Consider the following 12,524-nt stretch of genomic DNA (forward strand, 5'->3'; position numbering starts at 1 on the left):
AGATGCTGCATCTACTTCCTGTAATTAGGATGATATCACTTCCTCACAATGAATTTTAGGGTTAGGGTTAGGCTGTTTGAATTCCTTATAGACGCCAAACAGCAAAACGTTTTTTTTTTCAATTTTCCCTTTTCCATATAACATAGTTTTCTCTCATAGTTAAATGTTTCTGTGTTCATTGATCCAATCTAACGCTGCAACAAACAAACTGTATTAATCTCATGTTGAGTCTGGTGTTCACACTGTGTCCTGTCCCAGGGTGTATTTGTGACACTGACGTATTTCACACCTAAAAAAAAGAAGAAGACTGAGGAAGTTGAGCGTGTGAAGATTGTTGGTTAAGATAAATGTTTGTGGGTGCCCGGATAGCTCAGTTGGTAGAGCGGGTGCCCATATATAGAGGTTTACTCCTCGACACAGTGGGCCGGGTTTCGGCTCCGACCTGCGGCATGTCATCCCCCCTCTCTCTTCCCTTTCATTTCTTCAGACAAAGGAAAAGAAAAAATAATCTTTAAAAAATAAAAAAATGAAAAGAAAAGTGTTTGCAGTAAAGCAGCTTGTTTTCATCAGATGGTGTTTATTAGAAACCAGACAGGATTCATGGTGATGTTTGACAGCACACATGAACACACAGGTGAAGAGTCAAACTCCTCGCCCAGCAGGATTTCACTCTTGATGTCTGTGGTGTAATATGGTGATACTGTAGCAGCTGATAGAACACACAGAAGATGAGGTTTTACTGTCTGACACCTGTTGGCTCCTCATTGTATCTTTGCAGTTTGTTTCTGAGAACTGAAGGAGGAGTGTTTAGGTGAGAATGTGGGTAACACCAGCAGCAGAGCTCTGCAGGTTTTACCCTCTAATGAGGACCAGATAAACATCAGAAACACACAGACAGTCCACACTTTATTAGGACAAAGAGACACTTATTGAGTTGTGTTGAAAACTACTTGAACCCCTGGAAGATTTGGGCTCACTGAGACTAGTTTCAACAAACGGTTAAAACACTGATGAGAGTCCTGACTGAACTGAGTGAGGCGACTGGGACAGGAGAAAAAGTCAGAGGACATCTGGTGGACAGGAAGAGAATGGCAGTGAACTGGTTTGAGGAAGTGTGAATGTGTCTGGAGGGACAGAGAGGCAGAATGGGACACACTGGCAGAGACGACTAGTTGGACGTTTAAGATGTGTGAAATGTTTTTACATCGATATTAGATCACAGTAGGAGGCGTGTGCATCCCAAACTTCTGAACGTAGCCTGAGTTATTATATTTCTGTTGATTCTCAGGTAACTTTGGGAGCATTTCTATCTGTTTTCAGACACATTTGAGTTCTCAGTGAGAACAGAGCTGTTCAAGCCAACAGAGGGAAGCTCCACTACTAGAAGTGGACAAGAGGAGGGAGGTTGTACTTCTAGTAGAGGCAGTAAAGAATATTCACTTTCCATTATGACTCTGTTAGTACCTGAAGGAATCAGAAAACACAGTGTAGAATGAAGTGGTGAACTTTTCTTTATTTGCAGATTATATTATCAGATAGAATAAAAAGAAGATTTCTTTAATTTGAAATTATTGTTGGAGTCCCAAAGAGGTAAAAAACACCTTTTTTTCCCAAAAAAGCAAAGCTAGGAGAACTGTGCAGAAACTGAGGCCCTGTTTACAACGAATATCGCCGCGGGTGAAACGTAAAAATATTTTTTTAGAAGGTGACAGCGTTTTTGGGGCTTAAAAACGCAAAAGTGAAAACCACACGCCAGGGTGGAAATCTTAAAACGCTCCACCCGTATGCGTTCCGTCTAAAAGGTAAAAACGCACTATGCAACTGTGTGTGTATGTATGTGTGCCGCGTGTGTGTCCCGCGTGTCGTGTATATGTGCCGCATGTGTGTGTGTGTGTGTGTGTGCCATGTGCCGTGTGTGTGTGTGTGTGTGCCATGTGGCTGTGCCGCGTGTTTGTGTGTGGCGTGTGTGTGTGCCACATGTGTGTGTGTGTGGGTGTGTTTGTGTGTGCCACATGTGTGTGTGTGTGGGTGTGTTTGTGTGTGCCATGTGTGTGCCGTGTGGCTGTGCCGCGATTGTGTGTGGCATGTGTGTGTGTGTGTGTGTGTGTGTGTGTGTGTGTGTGTGTGTGTGTGTGTGTGTGTGTGTGTGTGTGTGTGTGCGTAGTGTGTGCCGTGTGTCTGTGTCGCGTGTGTGTCTGTGTATGTGCCGTCTGTGTGTATTGTTTCGAGCAATAACTCCACCTCTTCGTCTGTCTAGGCAAAATTGTCAGCTTTTGTTGTTTGCTTCTCCCTACTAGGGAGAGGAGAGGGAGAGAAGAAGAAGGAAGTGTGTGTGTCAGTGCTTCACACTACCACCTAGCCGCCTGGTGTGCATACTACATCGAATTGCACACACTTTTGCGTCACCATATGCACGCAGATTTCCCCCCCCCATATCATTCGTCTAAACGCGGAATAAAAAGTGAGAACTCAACACCACTTTTGCGTTTTCTCTTCAGATCGTTTCCGTCTAAACATAGCCTGAAAAGAAATGTGTGTATCAGAAATTTGTTTTTCTTGTTTCCAACCATATGAATTATCTTCAGATTTATCTTGTGACTCGTTGGAGCTGCCCGGCCTCTAGCTTGGGAAGCACTGTATATAAAGTAGTTAAAAGTAGCTCAACCTCAACAATGAAATGCTACTTATGTGTTGATGCTTCAGTATTAAGGATTCACTTTCCATTATGACTATGTTAGTACATGAAGGAATCACAGGACACACAATGAAGTGATGAACATTTCTTTATTTGCAGATGATAATGTTATCAGATAGAATAAAGAGAAGACTGATACTGACTCCCTACGGTTATTATGAATCATATTTAAGGGTAAGGGTACGTTTATTGTCACATACACATACATGTAGCAAAATTCATTCTCTGCATTTAACCCATCCCTCAAGGGAGCAGTGGGCAGCCAATCACAGCGCCCGGGGACCAACTCCAGATCTGAGCCAGTGCCTTGATCAAGGACACCGACTGGAGAACCCTAGTACATGTTTTTGATGGTGGGGGAAACCGGAGTACCCAGAGGAAACCCACGCAAACATGGGGAGAACATGCAAACTCCACACAGAAAGGCCCCTGAACGACCTGGATTCGAACCCAGAACCTTCTTGCTGTGAGGCCACAGTGCTAACCATTGGGACACCATGCTTGTATTTCTGTCTATCTGTATCAGTGTCTCTGTGTCCCAACCAGCAGCGGCACATGGCCGCCCACCAAGAACCAGGGTCTGTCTGAGGTTTCTGCCAGAAAAAAGGACGTTTTTCGCACTAAGGGCCCTATTTTAACGATCTGAAACGCAAGTATCAAACGTGAACCACAAGTAGCTTTGTGGGCGGATCTCTGGCACTGTTGCTATGATACCGGTGGGATAAATGAGTCTTGCACCCGATGCAAATCTTAAATGGGTTGGTCTGAAGTAGCTAGGTGTGGTTTGGGCGTAACGTGCAATAAACCAATCAGAGCGTCATCTCACATTCCCTTTAAGAGCAGGCGCGCTTGTTCCATGGCGGACTGCTGTTATGATGGCAGATTTGCCTGGCGCACGCCAGTGGGAGCTATTTATTACTTTGCCGCAAACCGGAAGGCCTGTCCGGTTTGCGGCAAAGTAATAAATGCCCGTCTTGGCCGGGTGGCGATGTTGCTGTGGCCTCTCGGGCGCATCTCCTCAAGTCTGGAGAGGATTGCTGCAGCCATGGAGCGTGGGCCTCCAAACGCACCACCTGCACCTGTTGTGCCCCTTCCTCCTCCCCCCACTCCATCTCCGTCCACCCGCTCCACCAGGAGCGCCGGAGTGTCCAATCCCACTGTAGTTCAGCATCACGTCTCCTTAAGTCCTCTAATATTTCCTCATTTATGTCATCAACACATCCATGATTCATGGAAATGTTGTGTAAAACACAACAAGCCACAAAGAATGCTGCGACTTTTTGAGGACTGTACTGTAAAGTGCCTCCTGATCTATCCAAACACCTGAAGCGCATTTTCAGTAATATTTTTCTTTTCTAAGTATGTACCGTTCGCAAAAATGCATGCGTCTGTGTAGTTGAGAGAAGCAAAGTGTATGCGCGTTGTGCACACGCTACATTATGGCCAAGCATGCGCCCCTAAAATAGCATCTGAATAACGCGCTACTGACTTTAGACTAGCGCCACTGACTTTAGACTAGGTTTTTCCTGGTCAGTGGTAGAATTTTTTCTGAAACTGCAAAATAGCACCAGGGAACGTTTGCGCCTGAACAAGCCTCCTCTTTTCGCTGAACTGCCCCCGGGAGCGCAAATACATTCCCTAATTTACTGACGTGCGTCTGTGGAGGGAAAAGTCCGCTGTGCGTCGGGTGCAAAATAGGAATCATACATGCGTTGGTGTACAAAGGCAATTGTGCTGAGTGCAAGATAGGGCCCTAAGTGTTTGCTCTTTGGGGGAATTGTTGGGTCTTTTTATAAATTATAGAATGTGGTCTAGACCTACGCTATGTGTAAAGTCCTGTTGTAATTTGACACTATAAATAATACTGAATTGCATTAAATATGAACTGTACACTGACAAAAACAGCTACATTCCTGCATATTAAAAAAATCTTTATCTCATTTCCCAGGCTCTCTCCAAGTAAACTTAAGCTAAAATCCGCATATGCAAATAGCCACCTCAATATTTGTGCATCATCCATATTTACAAAATCAAGTGAACAAAAGAAGAATCAATATCTGATTTTAACATACGTAACACAGTTCTGTGCAGTTCCCAGTAAAAAGGGCAATACAAAATCAGTCAATCAGCACATTGTACAAACCTCCTTGTCTTCTTCCAGACTGACAAACCGTCCAGTTGCAACAGTAAATGGTAAAATACAGAGATCTCAACCTTTTTAGATAAATTATCTACACATAACACAACATAATTCTCAGTAATATACAGTATTTGTATGTTATTATCGTAAATGTAAGCTTTTTAGGTTTAGTCCATACATGATCAACCCATTGCTCTTATTGAGAAATGCCTTGGCCATAGTTATACAACAATGTGCACAAATCTCTTTACCATGAGCTAATCATTTGTTTATCATATCTTTCTTCCATATCAATTAACCAGATATAACTGTAATTATACAAGCTGTAACTACCCTGTGCTCTCTTAATTCTTTGGTTAGTTGACTGTGGCGTAGAGGTTGCTGAGATCAGCAGAGGCTCCACCCCGAGCCTGGGAAACAAAAGGCAACACGTACATTACACAATATGAAATGAAAGAATAATGCAACATTATGATATCCAGCGCCTCATAAACACAACGCAATGCTCAATAATGACACAGCATCATCATCACAGTAATCAATCAGCAGCTGACCTGGACTCTCCTGTTGGTCTTCTTGGTGTAGCTGATGGAGGCGTAGGGAAACACCATCTTCAGGATCAGCCTGCACAGAGAAGACAACATAAAGGCTGCTCAGTAACATGTGGGGACTTCATTGGGTTCTATTGTGGTGTCGTTCCAGCTGCATCATCAGACTCCTCCCACGTCTTCTCCGCGGAAAAAGGAAGTCAGACTCACCGAGTGGCTCACAGAGATACATTTTAAAAAGCTGATCTATAAACCAGGGAGTGTAACTTTGTACTGGGTGTGGTGTGTGATCTGGTTTCTGGAGTCACTGCAGTGTTTAACCTCAGTATCTGACATTAACAAAGTCTATGAAGGATGTTTGGATTTTGATGACACCGTCAGAGACGAGCTGACAAACTGTACAGACATTTGATTATTGAGCCACAAAACTCATCATGTTTTCACCCTCCGTCTGTGTTTTGTTCCCTGAAGAGACAAAAGAGAGTCGTCTTTACAATATTGCAATCCGTCCTCACCCAGAAAACGACCGTATAGGTCGATTGTGCAAGTAGCTCTACAGTACGTCTCATATTCATGTTTTGATTGGGTCAAACAAACACAGGACTCTCACTCAGGAGACCGGCATTTGTGTCCCCGTGTGAATCCAAAAGTCAACTAAAATTAACCGACTTTTACGAAGCTTAGGGCGTTTTCACACCTATAGTTTGTTTGCTTTGGTCCAAATCAGGTGATGAGTTTGTAAAGTTGGAGTGATTTTCACTGGGTTCGCTTTAGTTTCACACCTGGAAAAATCCAAGCGTACCAAAATGCATCCTTACAAATCACGCAAGAACATTCACTCCTCTTATTGGTCAGATGTGTCTAGGGCGGGAGCAAGAAAGTTAATAAAGGAAGAAGGTCCTGTGTTCTGGACTAGTTCATATTTCTTGCATCTCCATGGTCAAACCAGCTCATTTCATTTAAATAATCAGACATTGTTTCCAGGGTTCTAAATTAGCACCGTTTACCAGCCAAATGCTGGTGAAATATGCAAGTGGCTGGTAGATTTGCTTCACTCACCAGCCAAAAAACCCAATGGTAATCTATTGAATGGCTGGTAATATTTGAACATTCATTAGCCATTTGGCTGGTAGACGAAAATGTTAATTTTGAAGCCTGATTGTTTCCCTAGCAACGTTACTACGTCTGCTCTGGTCACCGAGACTTCGCTATGCTCTGACGGCGTCTGTCTCCAACTTTAGCTGCGGCTGGTTTGACCACGGAGATGCGAGTGACGGACAGTGAACTTGACCCAAATCTATTTCTGTGAGAGAAACACTGCAAGCCTGTTAAAGGAATTATGATTCTTTGATTTTTGTTAATCATTTAAACATTTTTATTCATACATGCTCACATTGTTCACTGAGCTGTGATATGGAAATGTGGTCAGAGGCCCATGTCGTTTTATTACCTCCGGTGACAAGAACTAGGCATTTCATAGACCGGACGTAAACACCATGTATGTGGACTGAATGTGAACTAATGTTTATGTCAAGGTCACCAGTGGGGGAAAAAAATACTGTTTTCTTATAGGATACAGAGGAGTGTTGCTTGAGGACTTTTGTCCAATGATAATCAAGCATTGTAGAGAGAGTATTTCCCATAGGATAGGGAGACATTTGTTTTTGGCTGTTTTCCATCAATCAGAAAGGATTTCTTTTGTTCTGTGACAGTATGAAATAAATGTGCACCAACTTCTCTGTGGGAGTTACTGGGGAAAACTGATCTGGTGATACCTTGACACCTTTTCTCTGGAACTTCCCTGTAATTAATGAAATAAACTTTTACAATATATCACTTTAACCATCCCGTTCTCTGTGCTTTATGTTCGATATTTGAGTATCTATGGAGAGATCAGTTAATATCTATAACATTTTGGAGGTCCCACCGAGATTCTAAACCTGAAAGCTGCTCTTCTGATGCGTTGGCCTTTGTACGACGAGACTAGCCGGACAAATTCCAGGCTCTGGGAAACCTCTGACTCCTCGTTTGATCGAAAGGTTTTTGTTCCTGAGACGCCCACGAGGCCTTCGCTCAGAGGAACTGACATCAGTAAGTTTTTGAACTCATTTTTAATTGAAATTGGCAAGTTAAAAAATATATATATTGCATTTCTTTTTCTTTTTTATTCTATCTTTAAACTTTTGCAACACATTTGAATGGACGATTTATGGTGCACTGAGACTGGTGACATCCAATAGATGTCTGCCCTGCAGGGCGCACCGAAGGCGGTATCCTTCATCTAAACAAAAAAAAAAAAAAAAAAACTCTGCAGTTTGCTGTTCTGCCACATCCCAGATTACAAAGCACACCTGACTACAGGAGCCATTAGCTCAGACTTGTGGAGTATATATAGTTATATAGTTGGTGCAGTTCGAGGTCGGATCATGTTCTCACAACAAACAAACCTCTCCAGAGTTCAATTTGAAGCGTACTGAGACCACCTAATCAAGCAGGTCTCTGCACGCTTGTTTGGTCCGCGTTTGGTGCACACCCGAGTTCAACTGCTGCTCTCTCACCTGCCCAAATGAACCGCAACAGCAGGGCAAATGAACTCTAGTGCGATTCAACCGAACTAAATGAGTCAGGAGTGAAAGCGCCCTTAGTCTGTGACACAATGATGTCGGATGTCAAGTTATCTCCTCCCTTTAGTAGTTTTACGTGACTTATTTTAAGCCAATCCCTGATGTTTTACTTAGCTAAAGTATTTTGTTGCTTAAACTAGTTTCATTTAACGATGTGTGCCACATGTTTAAAACTGCGCCTGTTACAATGAACAGAACAGTCACGTGATTAAACTTCCATCGCGGCCACGTGTTTGGTAATGTGTTTAAGCGGCCAGCGTATGGCAGTAAACAGAACGGTCATATATGTCATTTTGGGAGTCATTGACAATCAAAATATACTGTTGTTTAGGTATGAGGATGTGGTGCAATGTTCTCACCTTTAGCTCTCCTCCATCTGAGGACAGCCACAGTGATGATTATGAGAGATGCAACAGCCACAGACACAACGATCAGCCACCACCACCTCCACCAATCTGGAAAGAGAATAAAAAAACTATTAAAGCATGTTTGAACTGGAAGACAGAGAGTTTTAAGTGAAAGACACGTAGTATATTTTAGTTACTACCGTGTAGTTTGTAAGTATTAAGTATCATTGATTCCTGTCGTGGTTGTTACTGATTCTGTGATTTTTTCAAATGTTCCTGTTGCTTTAGCTGTTTGTGTTTCACCTGAACAAATGAAATAACACTGTTCAGTTTCTGCTTTAAACTACGATGAAAGGTTAGTTTTACCTTTTCAGAAAGAGAGTTAATCCAACAAATGTTTATATTTCCTTTTTTACTATAAAAATATTAAACAATAAAAACCTGTGCCATTAAAACATATTACAGAATTAAAAAAAAGAAAAAAGTAAAATAAATATGGTTGGGAGAGAGAAATGTGTCATCAAATGTGTCTACCATCTGCTGTAACTAAATAAGAATAAGTATTTCTCTTAAAACTTTAAAGTCATCAAATGAACAAATGTTTTGGGTGGTTTTAGTCATTTTGAAATGCAGTTTAGTTCTTACCTTTTGATGTGCTCATTGTCTCTGATGTTGGTGATATTGTAGTCGTTTTTGCATCAGCAGCTTAATTAATACAATAACAAAATGCAACAAACTGTACATTTAGAAATAAGCTTAACCATCTGACATCATGACACAATGATGACATATTAAAACCTCAGATCATGCTGTCACTGAGTTCTTCAAAATAAGTCAATAATCATTTTCTAAATCACTTTCTGTGTTCTGCGTTAAACCACAATGAAAGGTCAGTTTGGTCTTTTTAGAAAGTGAGTTAATCAAACAACATTTTTTCTTTTCTGTTTTTGCCATGAAAATATTGAACAATAAAAACATGTTCCATAAAAAAAATCATAGGATGAAATCAAAACAATAAGTTTGGGAGAGAGAGAGACTGACAGAGAGACCGAGATTGTAGAGAAAGACGTACTGTAAAATCTATGAGTTACTACCTTGTAGTTTGGTTGAAGGATCACTGATTGCTGTGGTGGTTGGTACTGATTCTGGGCTTTTATCAGAAGTTCTTGTTGTCTCAGAAGTTGCGGTTTTTGCTTTACCTGGACAAATGAAATAACACTGTTCAGTGATAAAATATCTAAATGTCTACCATCTTCTCTAACTAAAGGAGGAATAATTTGAAACATCAAAGTCATCAAATAAATTTATGATGTTATACAGTATAGTTCTTACCTTTTGATGTGCTCATTGTCCCTGATGTTGGTGATATTGTAGTCGTCGTTGTTGCATCAGCAGCTTAATTAATACAATAACAAAATGCAACAAACTGTACATCTAGAAATAAGCTTAACCATCTGACCTCATGACACAATGTTGAAATATTAAAACCTCAGATCTACACTAACATTTAGTGTTATCCACAAAGTGATTTTAAACAGCTCATCATATTCTCACCTGGTTTCTCTCTTGAGGAATGAGGAGGGATGAAGGGAAACAGCTGCACTTCTTCAGAGTAACCATCTGTCACTTCACACTTCAATAAGTTAGACCTTGGTTTGTAAATTAAACCAGGATCCTGCCATTTCACAGTGGTGTAGCATTCACTCTGTAATGTCTCAATGTTTGGGTGATCTTTAGCCACGTCTTTACCCTCATACAGCCACTTCACTGTGTGTCTACAATGATCATATGTCGACACAGAGCAGTTTAACGTCACTATATCATCGTTCTTCTCTTCAGTCACTGGTGAAGATGGAGATATTGATAGAGAAAGACAACAAGAGTAAAATTAACTTCATCACTGTAATCATTAATATTGTCAGTATATTGTTCTTGTTAGAAAACACGATGTAAATACTCACTGGTAACTACAGAGAGATAAACCTGAGAGTCTTGACCTTGATGTTGTTCTGTTTTGTTGTACTGCTGACAGTAGTAACCACCAACATCCTCCTCTGTGACATTCTTTATAACCAGAGAACAGTTCTCTGTAACACTCAGTCTGTCTGATTTAGCTTTGGCTTCTTCAACAATCTGACCAAGACTAACCAGCTCTACTAGCGGGCTTCTTAAATCACTGAAAGTCCATGTTGTACCATCACACTTATTCTGATCATCTCTCACATTTTCACAGGACAAAGTGACTTCATCTCCATCTCTGACAGTGGAGGAGAGCAGAAACTGTCTTTTTGCTGCTGTTGAGAAGATGAGAGAGAAATATAAGAGTTCACTAAACTCACCATGTTAATGAAAAACAACAGATTTGTCTTAGTTGAATAACATTTAGGAAATAAAGTATCTTTAACAAGAATGATAAAGTTAATTGTTTTAATGTGCCTTCCATATATAGATGATATAAGTCTTCTTACCTGTAAAGTGAAGCAGCGGTATCAGAAATAAAGACATTTTGATCCATTTGAACTCTTCCATCGTGTTTCTCTGTGTCTCTGCTTCTTCTCTCTCTCGTGCTGATGCTCGGAACTGTTTCTAAAATAGTGCTTTAGTCGAGAAATGCTGCATCTACTTCCTGTAATTAGTATGATGTCACTTCCTCATAATGACTTTTAGGGTTAGGGGTGTGTTTGATTATCTTATAGATGTCAAACAGCCACCATTTTCTTTTCAATTTTCCATATTTGAAACATACAGTGGGGGAAAAAAGTATTTAGTCAGCCACCAATTGTGCAAGTTCTCCCACTTAAAAAGATGAGAGAGGCCTGTAATTTTCATCGTAGGTGCACTTCAACTATGAGAGACAAAATGAGAAAAAAAAAATCCAGAAAATCACATTGTAGGATTTTTAATGAATTAATTGGTAAATTCCTTGGTAAAATAAGTATTTGGGCACCTACAAACAAGCAAGATTTCTGGCTCTCACAGACCTGTAACTTCTTCTTTAAGAGGCTCCTCTGTCCTCCACTCGTTACCTGTATTAATGGCACCTGTTTGAACTTGTTATCAGTATAAAAGATACCTGTCCACAACCTCAAACAGTCACACTCCAAACTCCACTATGGCCAAGACCAAAGAGCTGTCAAAGGACACCAGAAACAAAATTGTAGATCTGCACCAGGCTGGGAAGACTGAATCTGCAATAGGTAAGCAGCTTGGTGTGAAGAAATCAACTGTGGGAGCAATTATTAGAAAATGGAAGACATACAAGACCACTGATAATCTCCCTCGATCTGGGGCTCCACACAAGATCTCACCCCATGGGGTCAAAATTATCACAAGAACGGTGAGCAAAAATCCCAGAACTACATGGGGGGACCTAGTGAATGACCTGCAGAGAGCTGGGACCAAAGTAACAAAGGCTACCATCAGTAACACACTACGCCGCCAAGGACTAAAATCCTGCAGTGCCAGACGTGTCCCCCTGCTTAAGCCAGTACATGTCCAGGCCCGTCTGAAGTTTGCTAGAGAGCATTTGGATGATCCAGAAGAGGATTGGGAGAATGTCATATGGTCAGATGAAACCAAAATAGAACTTTTTGGTAAAAACTCAACTCGTCGTGTTTGGAGGAGAAAGAATGCTGAGTTGCATCCAAAGAACACCATACCTACTGTGACGCATGGGGGTGGAAACATCATGCTTTGGGGCTGTTTTTCTACAAAAGGGACCAGGACGACTGATCCGTGTAAAGGAAAGAATGAATGGGGCCATGTATCGTGAGATTTTGAGTGAAAACCTCCTTTCATCAGCAAGGGCATTGATGATGAAACGTGGCTGGGTCTTTCAGCATGACAATGATCCCAAACACACTGCCCGGGCAACGAAGGAGTGGCTTCGTAAGAAGCATTTCAAGGTCCTAGAGTGGCCTAGCCAGTCTCCAGATCTTAACCCCATAGAAAATCTTTGGAGGGAGTTGAAAGTCTGTGTTGCCCAGCGACAGCCCCAAAACATCATTGCTCTAGAGGAGATCTGCATGGAGGAATGGGCCAAAATACCAGCAACAGTGTGTGAAAACCTTGTGAAGACTTACAGAAAACGTTTGATCTCTGTCATTGCCAACAAAAGGTATATAACAAAGTATTGAGATGAACTTTTGTTATTGACCAAATACTTATTTT

General features: G+C 41.3%; 1 protein-coding gene across 1 annotated transcript; it reads right to left on the reverse strand.

Moving 5' to 3' along the window:
* Window positions 1-5,191: 5,191 nt before the first annotated feature.
* LOC120546434 lies at window positions 5,192-11,090 on the reverse strand. The gene is made up of 11 exons (XM_039781359.1): window positions 10,823-11,090; window positions 10,316-10,648; window positions 9,909-10,196; window positions 9,687-9,749; window positions 9,449-9,553; window positions 9,000-9,059; window positions 8,367-8,462; window positions 5,828-5,848; window positions 5,658-5,712; window positions 5,390-5,459; window positions 5,192-5,245 (listed from the first exon to the last, which is right to left on the reverse strand). The coding sequence occupies exons 1-11, from the start codon at window positions 10,881-10,883 to the stop codon at window positions 5,192-5,194; spliced, it is 1,206 nt and encodes a 401-aa protein (XP_039637293.1). The 5' UTR covers window positions 10,884-11,090.
* Window positions 11,091-12,524: the final 1,434 nt, after the last annotated feature.

This window comes from Perca fluviatilis, chromosome 18 (assembly GCF_010015445.1).
Source record: "Perca fluviatilis chromosome 18, GENO_Pfluv_1.0, whole genome shotgun sequence".
Classification (NCBI taxonomy): Eukaryota; Metazoa; Chordata; class Actinopteri; order Perciformes; family Percidae; genus Perca; species Perca fluviatilis.